At 41.6% G+C, this 26,105-nt stretch overlaps 1 protein-coding gene across 1 annotated transcript in view; it reads left to right on the forward strand.

Moving 5' to 3' along the window:
- Positions 1–26,105, forward strand: part of DTNBP1 (dystrobrevin binding protein 1) — a 97,007-nt gene that overhangs the window by 34,810 nt on the left and 36,092 nt on the right. The window contains exons 6-7 of the mRNA XM_061147595.1: positions 869–1,001; positions 15,651–15,673. Of these exons, the coding sequence (XP_061003578.1) occupies positions 869–1,001; positions 15,651–15,673 (156 nt within the window). The remainder of the gene's footprint in view (positions 1–868; positions 1,002–15,650; positions 15,674–26,105) is intronic.

Genomic DNA, 26,105 nt, shown 5'->3' on the forward strand with positions numbered 1-26,105 from the left:
TTCTCTTTTTCATCTTTGTGTCCCAGTGCCTGGGACGTGTGGTGAGTGCCTGGTAGATGGCCATGATGCTGTCTGAGGTCTAAAACCTTTGACCTCTAAAACTTTTCTGTTGTCTAAGAAAACAACCGGTCCTCACCCCTACAGCTGTGAAATCTTGGTTTACTTAAGCACCTATCAACTGGAAATCATTGCGTGAAAGAGAGACTCAGTTTTGATCCCTGACTGCTTATCACTAGCTAGGTGACCTTGGGCAGGGCACTGAAATAATTTCTGCAGGCTGTGGCTTCACTGTTTTAAATGAAGGATTTGACAGAGAGGATCTCCATCTGCTGAGTTCTGTGGCCTAGAGGCAATGTGGAGTGGTTGAAAGAGCAGTGGACAGTGAGCGATGCTTCAGTGCCTTGGAGATTTATATATGTCATGTTCAAGGCAAAACAATGCTAAAGTCACTTGAAATCTCAAATATTAAATTATGTTTGGTGTAATTTGTGTTAACTATATTTTGATATATTCTCATTATTTGAAAATTGATCATTCATATGTGGTATATGCGATCATTAGGATATCAACATTAGATTAATCAAGATACTCTGTTTCCCTATCCTGGTTAATGAAGTATCAAGTATTTTGGGAAGTTGTGTCTTAAAAATGTTCAAGATATAAAAATATACTCAAAAAAGATAGCTTGAAATATATTTTAATGTTGGTACATTTTATTTTGCTTCAAGAAGGGTTAATAAAAATTTTAAATAAATGCAAAATAATCTCAACAGTTCAAACTTAGCTTTTAGACACTTTTTCTTTTCTCCATGATCAAGGATTCTGATTTCTGACGTTTGTTTCTTCTTTTGACTTTGTATACTTTCAGCTCATTTAGAAGCTAGTTTTGAGGAGGTAGAAAACCACCTGCTGAATCTGGAGGATTTATGTGGACAGTGTGAATTAGAGAGATACAAACATATGCAGTCCCAACAACTGGAAAATTACAAGAAAAATAAGAGGTGAGTTTGGAAAATTGGCCCCAATATTCATTTGCAATCTCAAAGTTTCCCACAGTACTTTACATGCTACTCTTTGTAAGTTTGGAGTCATAAAAGACAGGGATTTCAGGTAAAACTCTTTAATAAGCTATCCAAAACATGTTTTGTTTTGTTTTGTTGGTATCACTATCTGTTGCCGTTTTATGGAGATGAGGTCTGGAAAGCTGAGCATGGGATAAACGGTGGAGGGAACAGTGCAACAGATAGAACTTCGCAAGGTAGGAGAACCCCTGACCTCGTGTTCTCCAAACGGTAGATCCTGGGTGGCTTTTTCCCTTTGCTTCCTTTCCTTGTCTTTCCTTTAGAGCAGGAGGAAAAGGAACCCGAGTGCTGGCTGTGGAAAGGGGCTCAGCTTTGTCACAGACTGTCTATGAGACCTTTGGGAAGTTATTTAATCTCTTAGCTTCAACATGTGTAGCTTGCAGTGAAGATGACAGTGTCCCCGCCTCCTGGAGTTGTGGTGAGGATTCAGTGAGACGGTCATTACCAGAGGCAGTGGCCTGTCATAGTAGTTATCGTGGTGACTCTTTGTATTGGGCAAACTAGAACTGGAGGTGGGTAACAAGATTTGGGACTATGAAATTTCATATGTCGTTCTTTTCTTCCCTGTCACCCAGTGACTTAGATATATTAGATATATAATTAGTACATTATAGTTTATATGTTACAAAATGAGAAGTAAGTGTTTGGAGAACAGCCTCATCTGTAATTTAAGTAAAAGCCGGAGTGTACTGGACAAGTCTTAACATGTGTCACATAACTGAAATATCATTTTAGATCTGGGGTGGTGTCGTAGAAAGAGGGCACTGTTAATAGAATCAGAAGACCCCAGTCCTGGCTTCATCGGCTACTGATTCTGTGCTCTTGGGCAAGCCATTCACTTTCCTCTATCCTGTTGTAAAACTTTCCTTGACTAGCATTTGAAAGACTTCTTAAAAGATTACGTTGTTAGGCCTCTTTCTGGTGACTCCCAGAACCCTGGCAGCCAATCTTGTCTCCCCTGGGCAGAGAATTGGAGAGGTCTTCTGAGAAACTGACCAGCCTGCGAGAAAGGACCTGCAGGGATGGAGACTGGGGAGTCCTCTGATGAAACGGTTGGGTCTGCATCCTTGTGCCCCCTGACGACGAGCCCCACACCTCTGTACGTGCTCTCATCAGCCTGGTGGTGCCTCACTCTTAAGTATGAATGCACAGCTAAGGAGTAATAGCCAATTGAAGAAAGGTTCCAAAATGAACAGGGCCAAAATAAATTAAAAATAAACTAGTAATTATTTTTAAAGACCCACAGAGGAATGAGACACTATGATGGGAGCAGAAGAAAACTTAAGAGCAAAAACTAATTAATAACCTCAGGTGTATCTTACAGGAGACCATTTTGCATTTATGAGACACAAATAGGATGCTCTAGAGAAGGGATAATTAGCAAGAAAGCTCTTGGGCATCAAATACGTGATTGCAGAAGTAGAAGGCTTTAAGTGAAGCATTAAAAGATGATTTTAGGACTTCCCAGGTGGTACAATGGATAAGAACGCACCTGTCAATGCAGGGGACATGTGTTCAATCCCTGGTACAGGAAGATTCCACATGCCATGGAGCAACTAAGCCCGTGCCACAACTCCTGAGCCTGCCCTCTAGAACTGGTGAGTCACAACTCCTGAAGCCTGCACACCCAGAGCCTGTGCTCCACAACAAGAGAAGCCACCCCAGGGAGAAGCCCACACACTGAGACGAAGAGTAGTCCCCTTCTCACTGCAACCAGAGAAACCCTGCACACAGCCACGAAGACCCAGTGTAGTCAAAAATAAATAACTTAAGAAATAAAGTCGTTTTAGAAGAACAAAAGCTAATGTTAAATTTTTACATGAGAGAACAAAAAGACTGAGAAAAGCTGAGAATGTTTAGCAAATTAGAGCATTAATTTTTAAGTCCTATATACTAGGAGCTTCAGAAAGAAAGGAAAGAGAAAAAGGGGAGACATTCACTGAAGAATTAATACAAGAAACTTGTTCAAAACTGAAGGCTGTGACTGAGTTGGAAAGGGTCCCCCAAGGACGTGATGAGGGAGAGAGCCAGAAGTATGTACAGTCAGGGTAAAAAGTCATGAAAACCTTCATAAAGGTCCTAAGGAACTGCAGCTTCTCAGCAGCAACCCTGTAAGTAGAAAATGATTTTTACTGTATATTTATTTACCCCGGTTCAATTCCTGGATCAGGAAGATTCGCTAGAGAAGGGATAGGCTACCCACTCCAGTATTCTTGGGCTTCCCTTGTGGCTCAGCAGGTGAATCATCCTCCTATAAGGGGGGAGACCTGGGTTTGATTCCTGGGTTGGGAAGATCCTCTGGAGAAGGGAACAGCTACCCACTCCAGTATTCTGGCCTAGAGAATTCCATGGACTGTATAGTCCATGGGGTCGCAAGGAGTCGGATACGTCTGAGCGACTTTCACTTTATTTACTTAGCCAAATTTTCAGCCAGTGTGAAGAAATAGTAACTTCCAGCCATATAAGGGCTCCAGTTTAGCTCATGTGCAGACTTTATCAGGAAGTGGCTGGAGGATATGCTCTACAAACGAGGGAGTAAACCAGTAAGAAGGAAGATGGAGCATGGAAGAGATATGAGTTGCTCTTAGCGGATCTGTCCAGTTCGGGAGAGAAACAGAATTCCTAGGATGATGGTGAAGAGAAGCTTCAGCGGGTCTGGAGAGCAGCCCAGACGGAAGCAGGAAGAGCCCCCAGAGGATTCCAGGAGCAGTGTTTTCCAGGGCAGACTGTCTGGTGTGCTTGAGCATGTTGAGCTGGGTTTTATAAGCTCTGATGGAGAGTTTGACTATGTATTAGTGATAGGAATGTTTTCTAAAAAACTAAGCAAATAAGGTGACTATTAACAGTAGGAAAATGTAGTTTTACAAGAAAAGAAATAATATAATACATGGCTTAGTTATAGATAATATTTTATATATATATATATATATATATATATATACACACACACACATTCTGATGATAATTAAATGTGGCATATGGATTCAAGCCAGAATTGTAGGTTATTGGGAAGATGCAGTGAAGTGTGTTTGTGTGGAGGGATGGGAGGGGTTTAAGGAAGCTAATCCTCAGCTTTGACAGCAGGAAATCAGGAAGCAATATTTAAAATGGGAAAAAAATGAATAAATGTCAGTGTTGACATGTTATTTAGAAAAAATGAAGATAAATACTGGAAGGACTGACTGTAGCTGCTTTTGAAGAAGCAGGATAGGGACTTCCCTTATGGTCCAGTGGTTAAGAGTCTGCTCTTCTAGTGCAGGGGGTATGAGTTTGATCCCTGGTCTAGGAACTAAGACCTTGCATGCTGCCTGATGTGGTTTAAAAAAAAAAAAAAGGACAGGAAGATGGGGAGCACTGAGTGAGGCACTAATCAGCTTCATCATAAATCCCCGTGGGTACTCTTTGACTTAAGAAATATACATGTACTATTTTGATAAACATAAAAATTGGATTTAGAATTTTTTATTAGCTGCAGCACTTCCTGATGTATTTTACAGGAACAGAGGACTGAAAAGATAGCCACTGATAAAACAGTCCATGATCAAATAAGTTCCAGAAACACTTTACCCTGTATTTGCCTCATGGAACTTTGTAGTACATGTACACATAGTAATGTATTACACGTAGTATGTGTCAATGTATTAAAGGTTCTGAGAAATTTGTTTGACTCAGCACTTCATAACTTACTTGCTTACAGAACCAGTTTGTGTATAATATATATAAAAATTCTGTGAGTTGGCATCCTATAGTATACCATTGAAAAAATTTTCCAAAACCCCAAATTAAACATATGTGGTCCACAAGGGAAGAGTCTCTTAGAAATAAACCTCCTTCCTCTTTAACAAGCAGCCCTATAAACTAAACTAGTGATTTTTCTTTTCTGGCTCTGGAAGAGATAACATGTAATATAAGGGTTGGCTATATGATGTGAGGGCATTACAGTGTTTGCCCACTACATAGCTTTCCAGAAAATCTGGGTCAGACAACTCGATGAGGATGGAGAGAGCAGGGGACTGAAAGATAATATCTCCTTCACCTCCAGCGGTAATCATGTCTATAGTGCCCTGTCTCATTCCACTCCCATCAGGGACTGGGACTGGGCGGGCAGCAATTGTGGGAGTTGGGACAGAGACTGAGTTATTAGTACATGAAGTCATGTAACAGCCTAGGGGCCAAGGTTAAGGCCAGGTCCGTTTCTGACTGTTGCGTTGAAGCAAACAGAATCCATTCCAGGTGTTAGTGCATCTGTAGTTGGGAGTGGATATATGATATTTCATCATGTATTTGATAAGCATTCCCGGCACAGAGGATGAATTCCTGCCTCCTGTGAAAGGAGGAATGTGACCCATTCCAACAGTTATGTGGCAGATTCTCAGTGTGGACAGAAGGAAAGAGCTTTAGAACACTCCTGGGGTTGCATCCACCCCTGAAAAACATTTGTGTAGGTGGTTTACCCCAAATGGACTTCCCTGGTGGCTCAGTGATAGAGAATCTGCCCACAGTGCAGGAGACACAGCAGGAAATGTGGGTTCAATCCTGGGCTGGGAAGGTCCCCTGGAGAAGGAAATGGCTACCACTCCAGTGTTCTTGCCTGGAGAGTCCCATGGACAGAGGAGCCCAGTGGGCTACAGTCCGTGGGGTTGCAAAAGAGTTGGACACGACTGAGCACAAGCATGCATTGCCCCGAGTGTTTCTGCATGGAAGGAGGACATTCTGCTTCAGCTGGTTGCCTAATGAAAGTGACATATAAGCGACTGTATAGTTGTGGGGGGAAAATGCCCATAAATAGCTTTTGTAATAACTCTTCTGCATATAAAGTGATATTAGAATGGCTGATTGCTCTTATGGGCAGGAATAGACACCCCCTTGATCAGTAGAAAACATCAGAGAGTGGACAAACCACGGCTGTAGGCAGAGACAAGTACTGTACCAGTAGTTGGGTTGTCAGAGGTTCAGAAGACAAGCTAGCCATTACAAGTGTAACTGCTGATGCCTTGTGTCGGTTTTCATAACCAATAGGAAGTATATTTTTCATCAAGTAAGAAGCATTAATATTGACTATATGAGCCAAAATAAAGAACATAAGACCATTTCCATGGGTTTGTCTAAGCTAGCAGTGAGAGAAATGGACTTGTGGAAGTCAGCTTGCATTTGACTTCCCAGGTGGCTCAGATGGTAAAGAATCTGCCTGTAATGCAGGAGACCTGGGTTCGATCTCCCGAAGAAGGGAATGGCTACCCACTCCAGTATTCTTGCCTGGAGAATTCTGTGGACAGAGGAGGCTGGTGAGTTACAGTCCATGGAGTCGTAAAGAGTCCGACACAACTGAGTGAGTGACATTTGCATTTGTAGCCACAGATGTGGGGAGAGATAGATGGTCAATGTGTACATGGTTTTTAAAAAGGGTAATTTCAGACAGTTGTATTGAAGAAAATAACCCAGGGTAATGTGAGTGGTGGGGAGGGAGGGCCCTTCCTGGAGGACACGTGAGAACTGAGACCTGAGTAAGGAGGCAAGGACGCGGGGATGGCGTGTGACGCCCTCCCCTGCAGAGGGGGAGCAGGCACGTTTAGGAGAGTGGAGAAGTGGAGCTAAAAGGAGGTGTAGAATTTAGACCTCCCTGAGTTTGTCATCTTTTCAGTACCACCATAATATTCCTTAGAATGATTATTGAGATTCTTTCATAATGATTACTTTAAAATCATACATAAACTAGTGATCTAATTAAAATATTTTTTAGTTCCAGAGTTCTAGATCCTTTGTTTTCCCCTTCAGTTTGTAGCATACCATCAGAATTTCTCTGAAAATAGCTGCATCTTAAAGAACAGTGTGATTTTAGTAAGTTAGCCTAATTATAAATGACTCATAATTTTAACACAGTCTTCCATTGGACTTGAAATCTGCTTTGGGGCATACTGAACTCTAGAAGCATTTTTCACTAATTCATTTAGGCTTTGAAACTTAATTGTCATCCCTTATAAACTGTCTCTTGTGAGTGGGGGGCACGGCTTCGGTTGATAAGATTTAGTGCCCAGGCAGATTCTGAAGAAGTCATCGTCCCTTTTGCTTTCTGTGTTACAGCTAATGTTAAGGAACTGTGCGCTTCTTTGTTTTTGTGCTGTTGTTGATGTGGACTGTAGACTAAGTTTTGCTGTTGTTGTTCAGTTCCTCAGTCCTGTCTGACTCTCTGCAACCCCATGGACTGCAGCACGCCAGGCTTTCCTGTCCTTCACCATCACCCAGAGCTTGCTCAAACTCATGTCCATTGAGTCGGTGATGCCCTCCAACCTTCTCATCCTCTGTCGTTCCCTTCTCCTCTTGCCTTCAATCTTCTCCAGCATCAGGGTTTTTTCCAATGAGTTGGCTTTTTGCATCAGGTGGCCAAAGAATGGAAGCTTCAGCATCAGTCCTTTCAATGAATAGTCAGGGTTTATTTCCTTTAGGATTGACTGGTTTGATCTCCTCAGTCCAAGGAACTCTCAACACCACAGTTCAAAGGCATCAGTTCTTCAGCGCTCAGCCTTCTTTATGATCCAGCTCTCACATGCATATCTGACTACTGGGAAAACCATAGCTTTGACTAGCTGGGCCTTTGTCGGCAAAGTAATGTCTCTGCTTTTTAATACACTGTATAGGTTTGTCACAGCTTGTCTTCCAAGGAGCAGGCGTCTTTTAATTTCATGGCTGCAGTCACCATCTGCAGAGATTTTGGAGCCCAAGAAGATACAGCCTGTCACTGTTTCCATTGTTTCCCCATCTATTTGCAACAACAACAGCAAAACTATTTACCATGAATGGCAAATAGACGCACCAGATGCCATGATCTTAGTTTTTTGAATGTTGGGTTTTAAGCCACCTTTTCACTCTCCTCTTGCACTTTCGTCAAGAGGCTCTTTAGTTCCTCTTCACTTTTCTGCCATAAGGGTGGTGTCATCTGCATATATGAGGTTATGCAGACTAAGTTTAGAAGAGAGGCTCTTTAGTTCCTCTTCACTTTTCTGCCATAAGAGTGGTGTCATCTGCACATCTGAAATTATGCAGACTAAATTTAAGTTTAGAAAAATCTTTAAGGCAAAGAATGACAGATTTGAGATGTTATGGCATGTCTTTAGTAGTATTTGACCAGCTTACATTCTAGAGAATAACCCACCGAACTCCTGAGCTTCAAGAAATGACTGTCCACTGGACAGGTCATGGTCACAGGTATGCCTGTTCTTCCATTTCAGAGAGTTGAGGGGATTGTGCTGGGCAGACTTGCCACAGGTCTGGCTTTGCTGAGAACAGGACAGGAGAAGCCAGTGGCATTCTCCAAGGTGAAGGTGACTCTGGAACCAGAAGAGGAGGTCTGGTGGAGATGGGCAGGAAGGCAGTAACTAGCCCCTGAGGTTCTGTGTGGAGGTGGTTTGGATGCTGAATGGGAAATAGATGAGCAGAGTGTCCCCTCAGGCAGAGCTTTTATGTGAAGGGTCCTCCCCAGGTGGAGGAACATGGAACCAGACTGACTCTCCCCCCGACCCAGCCAGAAACCAGACACAATAAATGAAATAACACTCGTTAGGACACTGTACTTTGGGCAGAGAGGAGACGTGATCCTTGATCAGTAGGCGACAAGCCCTGTGGCGGCCCCGCATTCTGCCTGGAGAGTTTCCAGGCTGCATGCAGGAGGGAAATCCAGGTAGAGTCTGGCAGACTGTCTGAGTTGAAGAGTGGAGCTGAGCTTCCGGAAACCCAAGATAGCTGGAGTTTACAGGGCACAGAACCAGAGAGCAGGAATACCGAGAGTCTGCAGAGGGCTCCCCGGAAAGGTCAGCAGGGGACCGGTCATTCCCGTGAGCAAACGACGCAGGGAGGAGGAGGAGGGGACTAGCACCCAGTAGGATTGGTTAGCAGTGCCCATCAGCCAGAGACTGAGAATTCCTGGGGACGTTCCCGGGAAAGCTTCCCTCAACAGTTAGACCTTGCCTGAGCCCCGTTCCAGACCTGCTTAACTAATCATAGAAGCAAGCATCAAAGAGATCACGCTGTTTGCAAATAAATTAGCTGTGTCCTAGTGAGAATGTTTGTAGAAATACAAAAATAGCTAGTAGTCAACAAGGTAGATCATTCCAACAGGCTGCTTATGAATGGTAAAGATGCATGACACACCAAAGTTCAACTGAGTTTGCCAGAGAAAGATGGTCTACAGGTTGTGTCGTATTAAGACATCAATGGAGACTAAATCCATGATGCACTTTAAATATTTAACCTGTATTTTTATTATTAACTCTGTAGGTAACTTAAGCCCATTGACAAATCAGTCCTTATTTACCTGGCCTCTTGAAGCTGTCTCTAACACTTGCATCCTAAGTTTTCTTCTCTACTGCCATTGTAGATGCTGTAGTTCTGTTATTCTCTTGGGTTTTGTTATTAGTTATTGCTTCCTCTCATTCTGCCTAATAAAGGTGTCTTATTCTGTAACATAGCCCCTCCGCAGGATCTGTGTAAGGAGCAAATGACAACAGGGTCTAAGAATTTTGAGAAGATTAGCTCAAGCAGGTGGGCCAGTTCTTCTCGTCCCTGAGGGTGAAAGCCTCTCAGTTTGTCTGACTCTTTGCGACCCCATGGACTATACAGTCCATGGAATTCTCCAGGCCAGAATACTGGAGTAGGTAGCCTTTCCGTTCTCCAGGGGATCTTCCCAACCCAGGGATTGAACCCAGGTCTCCTGCATTATGGGCAGATTCTTTACCATCTGAGCCACAAGGGAAGCCCAAGAACTTTATCCACCGTCTACCCTCTCAGCCACAAACTCACCAAGCCAGCAAGGGTACACATCTTCAGGACTGCAGAATGCTTAAAAGATTACAAAAGATTAGGTAAGAGTGAATAGTAGCTGGTCTTTCATGAGAGAGATCTTGTAAAATCTTTCCTATCCATCAGTCATAATAAAGGGACACCCTTCTACTGTGTTCAATACAAAAAGTATTGCTGGTCAATACAAAAAAATTGCCCCCAGTTAGAGTTGATCTGCCTTACATTTTTAAAGTGGTATTTTGCCATCTAGAATCATTGTGTTAGATTTTTATCATGGGTTTGTCCTGGGGAAGCAGTTTAGTGTTTAAAGAAAGTATCCTTTCATCTCTGAGATGATTGTGTTTATGGAGACATTTATCCAGGGCTCCAATCTTTTAAGTTTGTTTCTGTGGGTCTGATTTAGTTGACTTCTATACATGCACGGATTTAGTATACTTCTTGCAATATTCCATGGATTTATTTGTTAATGTGATGCTTTTTTTTGTTTGTTTTTATTCTGCCCTCATAACTCAACCCCTGTGGAGAAAATGATGAAATAGCAGCTTCACCCTTTGGAAATATTATTAGATTTTGAGTCTAGTGTTATTTGTTGAGTGTTTTAGTTTCACGGTTTGTTATGCTAAATTTTGTGATAGCATTTGCTGAACTGAGTAAAATTTAAAATATAGTAAAAACCTAAAGGGAGGCATTTCAATTCTTCCTACTTAATTGATCTGAAAATATTATTAAACTTTGGAAATGAAGAGACTCAGAGTTTTGAAATTGCAAGAGTCAAAACAAGTTGTTATCATATCAGATGAGATACTACGTGGCCAAGTTTTTTGTTTTTTTTTTTAATAAAGACTAAATCCTTCCTAGTTAGAACAAGCGCTTCTTTTAAGAAGCAGGTATGTTTAGTCCTTCTGCAGCCAGAGTTCTTGGTAACCCGACTTGCTGAGTGTGCGTCGGGTGTGACTCTGTGTACACGTGTGATCAGGGCAGATGACACATCATCTTTGCACCTCAGGATCTTGGCAGTGTGGTTGTAGAGATGACGTGTGTGCTAAGTCACTTCAGTTGTGTCTGACTCTGTGCGACCCTATGGTTTATAACCTGCCAGGCTCCTCTGTCCATGGGACTCTCCAGGCAAGAATACTGGAGTGGTCGCTATGCCCTCCTCCAGGGGATCTTCCTGACCCAGGGATGGAACCCGCATCTCTTATGTCTCCTGCATTGACAAGTGGGTTCTTTACCACTAGTGCCACCTGGGAAGCCCCATAGGGATGACACCTGTATGGAAATCATGGCATTACAGGGCAGTGTACCAGGTGTTATAGCACTGATGGACGTGAGTCCTGAAGGAGGTGAGATAAGAGGAGATGGCCATGTGGGTGTGATGGATGTCTTCATGGAAAAGACGAACTTGGATACTGTTTTACCTTGATTATTACCATTAACCGTTTCTGGTAGAGTTTGGAGAGTGACCAGATTTAAAACTCCTGCTCACCTGTGCCTGTTCACCTGGTGAGCTGAGAAGGCAACATTAATGGTCAAGAGGAAAGTGTATGTGGCGTTCTCAATCAATATTACATGTCCTCCTCACTTACACTTTCCCTCGAGACTCAGTTCAGTCCTGGCTTCTCCAGGAAGCCTTTCCTGTTGGTTCACGGTGTGTGAGTCACCCCCTCTTCTGTATTCCTGGAGAATCCTCAGTGTGGCTGGCATTAGCAGAGTGCTAATCTATGACATCAGTTTCTGACTGTTGCTTTACTTCTGTATCCCTCACTGAATCTCCTTGAGGTTGTGGAGCATACATAGCTCAACCCTAGCATTATTCCTAGTGCTATTCCTAACATTATTGCTAGTGTCTAAGGCTCAATACATTTTTTTTGTTGAATGAATGATCAAACTCAGAGGTTACATTCAGTATAAGAAAATGAGTATTTATCCAAGGCGTGATATTTATCATATCATGACAGTAGTGGTGATGGACAGAAATGGATGGATTCGGGACATGTTTTGAGATAGAGTTAACAGGTTTTATTGATGGATTGGATGTGGCGAAGAAGGGAGATGGATCAACCAAAGCTTGAGGAGCATGGTGGTGGCCTGAGTGGAGGTGAGGGAGACTGTAGGAAGAACAGGCTCTTTTGCAAGTGTTGCTGGGACACCTGCTTCACTTCCGAGCAGTAGTCTCAGATAGGCAGTTGTGTATGAGTCTAGAGCTCCAAGAAGAGATCAAGACAGGAAGTATAAATCAAGAGCCTGTGGATGGTATTTAAGGCCACGGAGCTGGATGAATTGCCTTGTGAGAGCAAGTAAGATAAGAAAGGGGCTGGGACCAAGATGGCAGAGGTCCAGCGTCTTGTGGTCTGGAAGGGGCGGAGAAGTAGCAAAAGGAACTGGGAGAGGAGGAGGAAAACTCGAGAAAACGCTCTCAAGGAATCGCCAGCAGAGTCCATTGCTGCTGAGGGATTCGGATGAAAAGTGAGAGCGAACATCACCCTCGGCAGCGGGGTGGTTGTAGGTGGTCTCGCTGTGCAGAGCTGGGGTCTGGAAGCCAAGCTGGAGTGGGTTCAGGACATCGGGAAGTGGAGGAGCTAAGTCCTTGAGTGGGTTACAAGGGTTGGGAGTCATGGCTCAGCATCGCCAGCCTTAGGTTTCCAACCTCCCAGATTATTTCATTACATTCCAAACGGAACTCATGCACTGCCCTCCAAAATCTGTTCCTCTTCCTGTTTTCTGCTGATGAATTCACTTTCCTTCCAGTGATGCAGACAAGAGGCCTCATGGTTATATACTTTTCCCCATGGGTCAATTGCCATGGTCTGTTGACTCTTCTCTCCAGCTTTCAGATTGGACCCCCTCCCTTCATTGCCCCTGGAGGAGGAAATGGCAACCCACTCCAGTATTCTTGCGTGGAGAATCCCATAGACAGAGGAGCCTGGTGGGCTACATTCGATGGGGTCAGAAAAGAGCTGAATGTGGCTGAGCGACTGAGCATGCTTTGTTGCTGTTGGCACTGCGCTTACTCTTTCCAGGTGCTAATTAGATCTTCTTCAGACTCCCCTAATAGCTTCTTAAGTGCTCCCTGCTTCGTTCTCCCCACTGTCAGTACATCTATCCGTCACAACTAGAACATTCTTCCTGAAGCATGGCTTTGCTCGTGATATTCTCCTGCTAAAAATAAAAGCAGATCCTTTTAGCCTGGCACTCAGAAGCCTTTGCCTCTTCAACCTCATGTCATCTCCCACTACTTTCTCTTCATTCAGCCTGCTGTCCTGACGGGCTTGCTCTTTCCTGAAGATAACCTGCACCATTCAGCGTCCACGCCTTCACTTTGACCCTGACCCTGACCGCTGTTCCCTCCCTTCTCTTATACCTTCTGTATTCCGGGATGCTGTTGCCTCTGGCAGTGTGGAGTCTGCCCTAAAAATTAGGACACTTCAAGGCTTTCAGTGCTATCTTCTGTCATAGTGATCTTTACCGTAAACCACAGTCATCTGTACCACCCCAGCCTCCACTGGGTACAGGCCTGATTGACTTTCTGAAAGAAAGTCTCTTGGAAGTTTCTTGAATTGCCACGGGTCAGGATATTCTGTAAATACGGGCCTAGAAAGAGGCACCCTGCTCACCTTTTTACTCTTTTCTCGTAGCAACTTCCCATTGTTTTGATGAGGCAGCCAGCAGGTTGGAAGGTGGGCACAGTAACTCCAATGAAAGCTCTTAATCGGGCAATGACTCATTACTTCCCTTGTGGCTCAGCTGGTAAAGAATCCGCCTGTGATGCGGGAGACCTGGGTTTGATCCCTGGGTTGCGAAGATCCCCTGGCGAAGGGAAAGGCTACCCACTCCAGTATTCTGGCCTGGAGAATTCCGTGGACTGTATAGTCCGTGGGGTCACAAAGAGTCAGACACGCCTAAGCGAGTTTCTCTTCACTGGCTCATTACTAACACAGACCCTGGATTCTTGGCTCCATGGTTGTCTTTTGGGGTAGCAGTAAGGGAAGAGCAGTGTCTGTGAAATCATTCCTCCCAGTTTCACCTTTTTTTAAAACAGGACGTGCCTTTTTGAAATTTCACTGCTTCGTGTTCCACAAGAAGGAAAACAGGCTCTCTGAAGACTGTAATCAGAGAAAAGAGAATTATTGATTAGAATACTGAAACTGAGGGACTTCCCTTGTGGTCCAGGGGCTAAGACTCGGCAATCCTAATGCAGGGAGCCCAGGTTCGATCCCCGGTCAGGAAACTAGATTCCACAGGCTGCGTCTAAGAGTTCCCATGCTGCAACTAAGACGGGCACAGGCGAACAAATATTAAAAAAAAGAAAAAAAGGAATACTGAGCCAAGTGTTCTGTCATCCTGTCCACCCTCGGTGGCCGTGGGGGATCGCTCACATGAGGGCATCTGGAGGAATACGTGCAAGGTGCCCCCTCAGGATGCTGTCTTCGGCACGTGCTGCCTTGCTCTTAGGCCTTTTCAGCTTTCATCCCATTTGTTGTTATTCAGTCGCTAAGTCATGTTTGACTCTTTTGCGACTCCATGAACCATAGCCCGCCAAACTCCTCTGTCCGTGGGGTTTCCCAGGCAAGAATACTGGAGTGGGTTGCCACTTCTTCTCCAGGCATGTTCATTCCATTACTGGAATGTAAAATAGGTTTCAGGAAGGTTAACTTTCTACCTAATCGTTTAAGAATGAAGCTGGGCTATTGGCCAAAGGGAAATGACTGCACCCTTTTTTAAGATAGGATTGAAAGTAACTTTCTTATTCCTTAGTTAATGAACTCTGGCGCTGGAGTAATGTTATCATGAGTTAGTATTTTTAGAAAAAAAGAAAAGGAGTGATATGACCATGTGATTTAAGAACCTCCACTTGGCTGTTTCAAGAATGCTGGCTTTTCAATGGGCAGCTTGCCAGTCCTCCCGGCCAGCTGTTCATGGTGGTCAACTGTTTTGGAACATGAGCGGTATTGTAATTAGCAATGAGGAATTCTGATTTGAGAATCCAGAATAGCTCTAGATTTTTAGTTAAACCCCTCATGCAAATAAAAGACACACATCTCATATTTTAAGTGGGATAAGGCTTTACAAATAAATTTCCCTCCTCAAAATTACTTTTAATTAGTACTGGTAGTGAGAAAAATATAATCATAAAATTATTGAGGAAAACCTGAAAAAAACTTGCTTTTGACTTCTTTGTCAAAAATGTTTTACAACTGTTCCTCTGTCTTCCCTGGCTGTACGTTTCCCCAGGAGATTTTGTGTTTCAGCATTCCTGACTGACACGAAATTATACACCAGAGGGTTTCCCAGAGGCTTGGCCCTTTTGTGACAGGATGGTCTGTGGACTTCAACCCTTTGATATATGATTTCCCCTTTCATTTAGAAATGGAAATAATTGCTCCTCTTTTGAATGATTTTTAATTAAAGATTTTTTAAAAATCTATTATTATTTATCCATGAAGGGAAAAGTAAGTTGCTTTTATAAACTAGTTCTTAAATATATTAGATGGTTCATGGCTGGCATTAAAAGGATTTATGTTTTTTTGTTTAAGTGTTTTAACAGTTTAAATTTTGGTAGAGCTTTTTAAACCATTCGCAGAGTAATAGCAGAAAAACCGAGAATAGTAGCTTTAGGCTAACCGTGTCGGTAATTTCAAAGAGTGATGGATTCTCCGTGAGCATCCAGAAATACCACGCTCAGCAATCAAAGCACTTAATATTTTATTATAATCTAAGAGCAGTTTCCATTGGGAGTAAATTAATAAATGTGTGTTTTCTTTGTTTTTTCTACAGGAAGGAACTTGAAACCTTCAAAGGTAATTTTGTGTTTAATTCTTCACTTTAAAGTAGATGAGAGTTAATTGATGTCAGATGTTTTCTCTTGATGATGATAATGAATGCATTCCTTTTTCTTTAAATCAGACAGTTTACATCAGAAAATGCAAGTTTGCTTAATACTATTTTTGTCAATTTATTTAATCACGGTGGTTTTGGTATTCTTTCTCAACTGTAACACACGTACCAAGTGAGAGTTTTTGCTAATGGCATCATAAATAGTATGTTAGGATGACATAATGCTGACTTAGAGGTTGTTGAGAATCATAGTTGGAGAAGATTCTGGTTTCTGTTGTGTAGAGAGAGTCTGGGCCACACGGAGAGGTGATGGTGATAAAGAGGGGTGGCCCTGCAGGCAACCCAGAGTCGCCTGAACTGCCTGTGAGGTTTTCAGTGCTGGTCCTGCTCAGCCACCATCTTGTAACTTTGGATAAGTTTCTTTACCTTTTTCAAGCTTATCTGTAAGATCGTAAGCTTTGCTGAGCTATATTCTGAGATACTAAAAGTGCTTAGCATTGCTTTTTAATTTTAGGGAACTTTTGCAAGCGAGCATGAGAAATAATTCTTGGTCGTGCTGTCTCTTGGAAACACTCATGAAAAATAGGGAAAACCACAGACTTTCAGAAGCTCAAAGCCCTTCCAGCTTGCCACTTTTCAATTACGCTTTAGAGGTTGAGTAGTGAAATTTCTATTCTCAGAGAATTTCAGTAACTGAGAAGACTCTGAATTATTGTTTATTATGTTTCATTTGTAAACTAGTATTGACTTTTTGGTAAAGATTTTCCAGAACATTATTTACAGTTGAATTGTTTATCTGTGTGATCTGTTTGGATGTTTTAGAGAAAACAACTAATACTTGAGATAAAAGGTATAAAGGCTTATTCCTGCTACATCTGTTATTAAACCGATTTGATTTGGCTGGGTTTCTGTTTGGCTGCAGATCACCAGTTTGTTGAGGGCCATGTTAAATGGTCATGATCTGATGTATTATCATAGTTATCATTATTCTTAATCAATTTGTGAACAACTCATGTACCTTATTTTTCATCACTGGTGTAAAGGAAGATTTGAAATCCCTATAAAGTGTTATTTTCCCTCTCCTCCTTTTAGTCTTCTAGCGTTGTCTTATACTGTGTTGGGGGAAGAAAAAAATCAAGTTAATATTAAAAGACAAGGCAGAGACCCAGATTATGCAAAATGTCAACTTTGCTTGCATCTCAGCACTGAGGCTTTTTTTTTTTCTTTTTGTATGACAATATTCCAGAAAAAGAGGACACCAGTAGTTTGCAAGAGGATAGATAGTGTTATGTATTACCTGATAGAATAATTCAATTTATGCTGACATATCTTGTTTTTACATATATCCCTAATTATGCACAACATTTAACAGCACATCCAATCTACCCCACAGGCCAATTAAAGCTCTCAATTACAACAAACCCTAAATGGATTATTGTATCATATCTAGTTTTTTAAAGAACTGATATTCATTAAAAATTATTTCCTCTTGAGTGTTTTGCTAATACTTCAAAAGCGTGTGTAGCTTGTAATAAAAAAAATATAGTTGTTCTTCCAAGACATTACTGGAGAAGAGAATTCATTCAAAGATATAATAATTTGTTATTTTTTGAACATTGCTTTTGCCTTTGTTTTTCCTTTATACATTTCAGGAAAACAAAAAAGTATTACTTCCTCCAATTGTTTTATTCAAGTTGTAGATATATTTAGAAGCTTTTTGCTAAGTTAGGTAAGAACTAACTTTTCAGGGCAAAATTAGTAACCTTCAAGATTAGTAACAGATCAGTGAGATCCCCCGAGTTCAGGACTCTTCCTTCTGTACTCCATGGAGAGTAATGAGTGCATCTTAGTCTTGCACTCGAGAAACATCTAGCAAATCTCTACAGTATTATTGAAACAGTTCATTATTTGTTGTTTTTTTTTTAAATATTGGCAACAGGAAGTTTTTCTCTCCCAAATATTGCATTTCTTTAAACTCTTTAGTGGTAGTCACTTGAATATTATACAATATAAAAAGGGTAAGATCTTAAAAGTCTCAATTTTTTTATTTTCAGTGAGAAGGAACCCCATTATTGTAACTACATGTAGAGTAAATAAATTGGGGTGCATGTATCTTTTTAGATTGGTTTTCTCCAGATAGATGCCCAGGAATGGGATTGCTGGATCATATGGTAGTTTTATTTTATTTTTTTAAGGAACCTCCATACTATTTTCCATAGTGGTTGTACCAATTTACACTCCCACCAACAGTGGGGATCTTTTCTCCACACCTTCTCCAGGATTTAATATGCAGTTTAATTAAATATCAACATTTAATATGCAGTTTAATTAAATACCAGATAAAATGATAAAATCTCAGTTTTAAGGAGAACTGTTTTTAAGAAAATTAAGTTGACTGCTTTGGAAGACCTAATATAGGTAAATAGCTTTTTAAAAAATTACTGTAAAATGTTTAATTCAGAATTAGAAAAGACTTGGGGGAAAATAATAAAAATTCTAAAAGAGCTTATACACAAATTGTTTCTCACATCTTAAATTCCTGTTCTGCTTTTAAAAATAGGCTGGACATGTATACTATCTATGGTGAAACAGATCACCAGCCCAGGTGGGATGCATGAGACAAGTGCTCAGGCCTGGTGCACTGGGAAGACCCAGAGGAATCGGGTGGAGAGGGAGGTGGGAGGGGGGATCGGGATGGGGAATACGTGTAACTCTATGGCTGATTCATATCAATGTATGACAAAACCCACTGAAATGTTGTGAAGTAATTAGCCTCCAACTAATAAAAAAAATAAAAATAAAAAAAATAATAATAATTAAAAAAAAAATAGGCTGGAAATTTTATCCAGTGCTGAATAGATGGCTTATACAAGGATTTTTTCAATCAGTGGACCTATACTCAAAGAACTCAGGAAAAAAGTGTGGTTAGATTTTAAGTTAAAGTGTCTGTATATGTGTTTTTTAAAAAACCTTTATTTTGGCTGCTCTGGGTCGTCACCGCCATGCCCAGGCTCTCTCCAGTTGCAGCGAGGCTGCCGTCCAGGCGGGCTGTGCCGGCTTCTCATCGCAGCGCTTTCTCTGGTTGCAGAGCTCGGCTCTAGGATGCTTGGGCTCAGCAGTTGCCCCGCAGCCTGTGGGGTTTTCCCAGACCAGGGACCGAACTGATGTCCGCTGGCCTACCAGGGAAGCCCTTGTATATGTGTTTTTTAATGATTTCCTATGTTAACTGCTTTAGTAAAAATGAAATGAGCAGCATGGGACCCAGTTGTGTTATATAAGAGGGCGTCTACTGTAATCTCCTCGTTACTAAAGCATTACCCACCAAGTCAGAAATGTGACTGACTGACTGTGTGAAAACATGCCCGGATTCAGCGGTTATCACTGCCACAGTGAGCGGGTCTCCAGAGAATGTGGGGAGAGGCGGCTGAGACCAGCCTGAGGGAGTGTGATCCCACTTAAGGCTTTGTTCTGGGAAGCAGAGCCAAGAAAGGATACAGGGCCAGAGTGCTCATCAAAACTGGAGGAAGTCCAAGACAGCTCTGTGACAGGAAGGTCCAGAGAGGAGAAGGCTTAAAGGAGAAGTGGTCATCAGTGCTAGAAGTAATCAGAAAGGTTGAGCAGGATGGGGAAATCCCATCGGATTTGACAGTGAATAGATAAGTGTGACCTGACAGAGCTATCTGTAGAGGGAGACTCCAGATTGTAAATCAGAAGCATGTGAGACATTTAGGAAAGAAATGAAAAGGTCACTTGAGATAGAATCAGGGTCAAGGGCAGGCAAGAAGGTGAAATTTAAGATGTTAAGGAGTTGATTAAGATCAAGAGAAGATGGAGAAAAAATACCCAGATAGGTTATCCTTGGAGAGGATCCAGGGACATCTCTTTTCTGAGACTTCAGAGAAGGAAAGATGGCAGGTCATAGGGGAAAAAGAATCTGTGTAAGGAAAGATTGTCTGAACTTGCAAGGCTAGGCCCAGAAGTAGAAATATAAACCAAAACAAATAGTGCCTTGATTAACACAAAGCTGGGAATTAAAGAGCATATACAGTGGGTCAGCAGAGCATGGTAATCTTGGGTGCTAATGAGATCATGATTAAAATGATGGGCCAGGGAATTCAGGCCAGAAAGGAGAGGCCTGAAGAGACCAGTAATATAAGAAAGATACAAGGTACTGGGGTTGGTGTTCCCCTTAAAGATGGAAAACACTTGGGTGGTTGAGTGTGTGGTTGACCACACTTCTTGTGGTCAAAGAAAGAATTTCAGTTTGACATTGTTGAGATAGCGTAGTTCCCAGTGATGATCACAGCTAAATTTGAGTGAAAGAGAAGGCATAAAATGACAATGTCGTTTGAATTGGGGAATTCTGAGACCATTAGGAGTCGCACTTATTTGGATGACTCAGATATGAATTATCCGTACTGGTGGCTCAGTAGCTGCAGCAGGTCATGAATTTAGATGTGATAGATAGATGGAGAACTTGGGTAGAACGTGTTGGGTCAATTCAAGAGTTAGATTAACATGTAAGGCAAAACTCTTCCACTGCCGTTTGGCAATATTTAGGCAGTGGAGACCCAGGTTGGGTAATACCGCTGTCCTCTGTCCTCAAGGGGCTAAAGCACCATGGCAAAGCTTCTAGGATAGAAAGGCAAACATATAATTTGAATACAATGACAAAAATATTAAAATAGAAATAAGCACACTCTGGTGGGAGTAATCAATCTTTGAGAGAGGCACTTGAACGCTGACCTGGTGGAAAAGGGTAATAAGGACATTCCAGGGTAGAGGAAAGAACAACTGCAAAGATGCAGGGACGTTTATCTTATTTCAAGAGCACAAGTTAAAATTTAACTTCTTGTTCAATGAGGAGACTACAGTTAGTTTGTGCTGAAGCATCTGGTGTGTGGTTACAGTAGTGAGGGGTGAAGTTGAGATGTGGGCGGGGCACACATGCCACACAGCTTGTATGTCACGCAGAGGAGCTTTGGCTTTTTCCTTTGGACTAGTGGTCTCCAAAGAGGCCCATGAGTATGCAGAGTAATGTCAGTAGTGGTGGAGAAGAAAACTGGAACCTCTGTTTGTTTCCTTTTTAATGTCATCCTTCTGTAATTCAATTTTTGTGCATATTCTATAATAAACTAGGGCAGGTATTGATGTATATGTTATATAAATATACACTTTTGGGGGTGCACATTAAACACTTTTGTTCATGGCAAGACTGCTCAGCGGTCACTGTTGTAGCTGAGAGAGATGAGGTAGGGATGGGAGAACCAGAAGGTTTAATTTAGGGTAACAGGAGGCAGTCTGCATTATAGAGCAGGTTTTCTGGGATCGTCTTGAAGACAGATTGGAAAAGAGCAGGTCTAGAGCAAGAAGGGTTAGTTGAGAAACTACTACATATACTTGAATGAAGACAGTGGTAGAATGGAGAGAAAGGCCTGGATTCAAGAATCAAGAATTTCATCACTCTTGTGAGAAGTCGAGGATGACTGGAATTCTGGCTAGGGCATGTGGGTGGATTTTTCTTTTACCAGGAAACGTAATACGGGCAGAAGAGCAGATTCGGGAGGGAACCATAGTGGATTCTGTTGGTTTTGGGAGGAGGAGGTACAGTATCAGTTGATTAATGATAATAATTAATCAGTTTATTAATGCAAGCAAGTTCCCAGTAACCCCACAAAAGTGCAGAACTTTTTGATATCTGATAGAGAAATGCTTTTTATGTTTTATTGAGATTTGACTTTCATATCACAAATTTCATTCATTTTTAAGTGTACGATTCAGTGATGTTTAGTAAATTTATAGAATTGTGCAGCCATCATCAGAATACAGTTTTAGAACATTTTCATCACCCGTAACCATTCCTTTCTGCCTTCTGCATTCAGCACCCTTTTGTATTCCCAGCCCCAGGCAGTCATTAATCAGTCTGTCTCCATAGACTTTCCTTTTCTGGACCTTTCATACGAATGCAGTCATGCGATGTGTTGTATTTTTGCTTCTGAATTCTTTCAGTCATGTTAAATTTTTGGAGTTCATCCATATTGTAGCATATATCAGTAGACAGTTCTTTTTTATTGCTGAATTAATATCCCATTGTATGAATTTATTGCAATTCGTTTATCCAGTCACTGGTTTATGGACATTTGGATTGTCTCCAGTTTGGAGCTGTTGTGAATAATGCCGCTATAGACTTTCACATGCAAGTCTGTGTGTAGATGTATCTTTTCATTTTTCTTGGGTATATAACTAAGACTGGAATTTCTGGATCACATGATGTGGTTGTGTTGTGTGTGTTAGTTGCTCAGTCGTGTCAGATTCTTTGTGACCCCACGGTCTGTAGCCCTCCAGTCTCCTCCGTCCGTGAGGATTTTCCAGGCAAGAATACTGGAGTGGGTTGCCATTCCCTTCTCCAGGGGATCTTCCTGATCCGGGGATGGAACCCAGGTCTCTTGCGTTGCAAGCAGATTCTTTACTGTCAGACCCATCAGAGAAGCCCTGTGATAAGGTTATACTTCACTTTTTAAGAAACTGCCACACAGTTCTCTGCAGCAGTGGTCCTGGTTACATCCGCATCAGCCGTCTGGGGTTGTGGCTGCTCTTCACCCTTCTCAGACTTGGTACCACTGACTCTCCTGTCCAGGTCTGTGATCCATTTTGAGCCAGTTTTGTGTCTGTGTGATGTAAAAGTCTAGTTTTTCTGCTTTTGTTTTTCACATATGGCCAATTGTCTGTGAACTATTTTTTGAAAAGATTTTTTCCCCCATTGAACTGCTTTGGCACTGTCGCAGGAAACCAGTGGCCATAAATGTAAAGAAAAGTATATTTCTGGACTCTCAGTTTTGTTCCTTATTGTCAATACCACACTGCCTGGATTATTGTAACTTTTGTAATAAGTTTTGAAATTGGGAAGTATAAATCTTCCAACTTTGTTCTTTTACAAAATCATTTTGGCTATTTTAGGTCCTTATGCATTTCTGTATAAATTTTAGGATCATTTTGTCTGTTTCTACAAAAAAAAAAAGCCTGCTGAGATTTTGATAGGGATTGTTTTGAATTTCTAGTTCAGTTTGGGGAGAATTACTATCTTCATAATATTGTGTCTTCCAATCCATGAACGCGGATGCATCTTCATGTGCTTGTAGCTTTGATTTTCCTCAGCTGTGTTCTGTTATTTTCAATGTGCAAAGTCTCACTTCTTTTGTTAAATTTACTCATAAATATTTTATTCTTGCTGAGTGAATTCGGTCTTGAACATATTAAATCTGAGATAGCGATACAGATAGAAGTGTCCAGTGGGTTGCTGGACATCAGGAGAGAGACGTGAGCTGGAATTGGGAGCAGGCTGACCGGGTTGGGGTGGGGACACTGAGTCCCGGAGAGGAAAACAAAGGTTACAGGAGGTAGAAGTCTAGGAAGCGCTAGAATTCACCCGGCGGCATAAGAGAGCTAGCTCCTTTGGACAGGGGTTAAGTACAGTCAGCTGCAGAGGTGGGGATGCATGTCTTGGTGCGTGTCTCAGGGAATGCCAAGCAGTGTCACATTGCTGTGGAGAGGACAGAAGGGAAGATGGTCTGAGAAGGGGCATGTAGTTTGTCAACTGAAGTTCACTGGTGACGGTCCTGGGAGCGATTTCAGCAGCACGGGGGTTCCCGTGTGGGCTGGGAGGGGAACCCAGCTGGCGGAGGACAGGGGGCCAGTGGGAGGTTCTGTCGCGTTCCCCGTGTGACCCGGGTGCCTGGCACGTTGATACTGACTAAACATTTGAGTGAATGGGGGAGCAGAGCGGGGCTTTCGAAATCACAGGCTTAGAGGCGGAAAGAAGAGAGGAGAGGCTGGAGGGGAGGAGTGTTTATTGATTTCTGAGAAACTTGAGTGCCTTTGTATGAAAAGGGGGGGAAGAAAGAGGCTGCAGACAGGGAGGGGCTGAGGACACTGACAGTGAAGCTGCGATGCAGAGGGGACCACAGCGAGTGGGTTCAGAGCACATGACTTCGAAACAGGAAAAGACTGTCGACAAGGATCTGTAACTATTGAAATTTTGAGGATTTAAGATACTTATTAAAAATACATAGCACATTCCAAGCTACCAGTTAGTGTGGCTGAATTTGAAGGAACCTTTAGGCTAAAGCAATGCTGAAAGTGAATTGGGGGGAATTTAAAGATACCTTTGTGTTGGGAGGCAAGCTGTATTCGTCATCTTTATCTTACTGCTTGCAGGGCGAAAGGTTTCTTCTCTCTTGCTGTATGTTGTTCCTAAGGCGTCTTTGTGCCTCTGTGACGGACTCAGACGGGTTTAGTGTGTTTTCAGCCTCTCCCCTGCCTTTTGAGCAGCACTTGGTATGGCCCCAGATCTGTGCATACATCTTTGCACACCAAGAGTCCTCAGAGCTTGCATTTGGCTTTTATAGAGGCAGTAGATTCTGATACATGTCTGCCGAAGTCATCAGCAGAAAACTAACAGGCTTAATAGAATTTCTTTGGAAAAACCTGCTCCTGGCTCCAGCCTCACCTTCTTTGTTCTACTCCCAGAGGATGCACAGCAGGGGAGCTGCCTGGTAAACTGGAGGTTTCACTTGACCAGCCTGAGCTTCTGCTCGGTTCTACTTGCTCAGTGCCCACATCCATGTCATCTCCAGGATTCACCGAAAATAGTCAGAGGAATCCTTGTAGGTGGAACTTTACTTTATGTTTTTTCCTTCACTGCTTTTCTGTAAAATTTTTACCGCCATGCCTGGGTACATTGCAGTGTTTGCATGGTACGCAGGTGATACATCACTAAAAAGCAGAAATAAATTTCAACTCGATTTGAACCTCTAACCAGTAACATGTTAATGAAAGCATTATTTGTTTCTTTATATGACAAAGAAGTGATAGTCACTATAAATTAATGCCTAAAACAAGTGAAAAATGTTTCTTGGCAATCTGGGACTTTGCTGTTATAATTTCGTGTCTTATCCCCATTGGGTGAAATTCACCAGTCGTCTTTATGAGGCAGCACCTTTATAATTGAGAGATAAATATAAAATGCCAGGGGAACAATACCAGTCACTAGAGTAATGAGTCCATTTCTGATGTTCAGCTCTGTAAAACTAACTCAGCATCTCTTGCTGCTGGCATGTTCATTTTCCAAGAAGTAGTTACTGTAGTTAAACATGTGAGCCATGGCCAGTAACGATGTGAAGTTAACTTCCTTCCATGCTGCTGTGTTGGGTTCAACTAAAATGGCTGATTTTCCACATGGGTTTTGAAAAGGTAATAATGCTTCATACAGATTAAAACCTCTATGTGATTTTCCTAATTTTACAGAACTTTGGTGTTTCCTGTCATGTGTGGGTAATGGTTTTGTGATATTTTAACAAATAGCACATGTAAGGATATTAAACTTGTGGAACTTACTGCAAAAATTATACCTTAAAAATTAACTGGTGGCTTTTTTTTTTCCAGTTGAGTAATTTGTTATTCTACCCATGGAGATTACTGAGGAATAATTTTTAATAATTGTTGCATTGTTTAAAACTCCATATTATGCCTTTAAGGTGGCACATGTTATGACATGTTATATATCATGCCCTGTCAGATGGATCCCACTTGTTTCTAAAGGGAAAAAACGAAAGAAATATACATCGTCTGAGCTTTTCTTTAGTCTATTGTGATTTTTCTGTTTCTGAGAATGCATGTTAAAGTTGAACTTGAATTAAAAGGTAACTTCCTTCTCCCTTTCTTAAATCTATCTTGCATATAGTGTGGCAGACTCTTTAAGCTCAGGGTAGACACATTAATCAAAGCAAAATCATAGCTCAGGAATTCATTCTAATGCTGGAGCATTCACAAAACTCTAACCCGAGGTGTTACTGCATTCTTGGTCATTATTTGTTAAGTGTTCAGGAATAAACTGGTAAGAATAGAGTGAGAACCTAGGGCTTATTTTTTAAAGTATTTATTTATTAGTAATACATGATAAATGACACTTTCTCCTCTTCTCAGTTACACTGTCTTAACATGGTGGTTGTGAGTAAATATTTGAATGTAGATATAATCTGGTATTAAGTTTATTTTTTTTAATTCTTTAAAAAATTACTCCCTGAAAATCTTGACTTCTTGGTGAATATTGGCTAGATTTTTTTTTTAATCTGCTTCCTTTTTTTTTCACATGTCAATATGTGTTAGTGTTTTAAAAAGATGGTTTATATTATGTAGCTTAGTATTTAAGTAAAGTTAGTATCTATGTCCTAGGGTACAGAAATATTCATATCCTGCCTGTTGATTTTGTCTCTAAGTCAGTTTATTTTTAAGATCCAGTTGATTCTTTATTCTAGTAACTGTCATAAGATGTTACATTGTGGCATGACCTAGAACTCTCAAAGATGACATTTTATATTGAAGAGGATTGTAATTCTA

The sequence above is a fragment of the Dama dama genome, chromosome 7, assembly GCF_033118175.1.
Source record: "Dama dama isolate Ldn47 chromosome 7, ASM3311817v1, whole genome shotgun sequence".
NCBI classification, from domain to species: domain Eukaryota; kingdom Metazoa; phylum Chordata; class Mammalia; order Artiodactyla; family Cervidae; genus Dama; species Dama dama.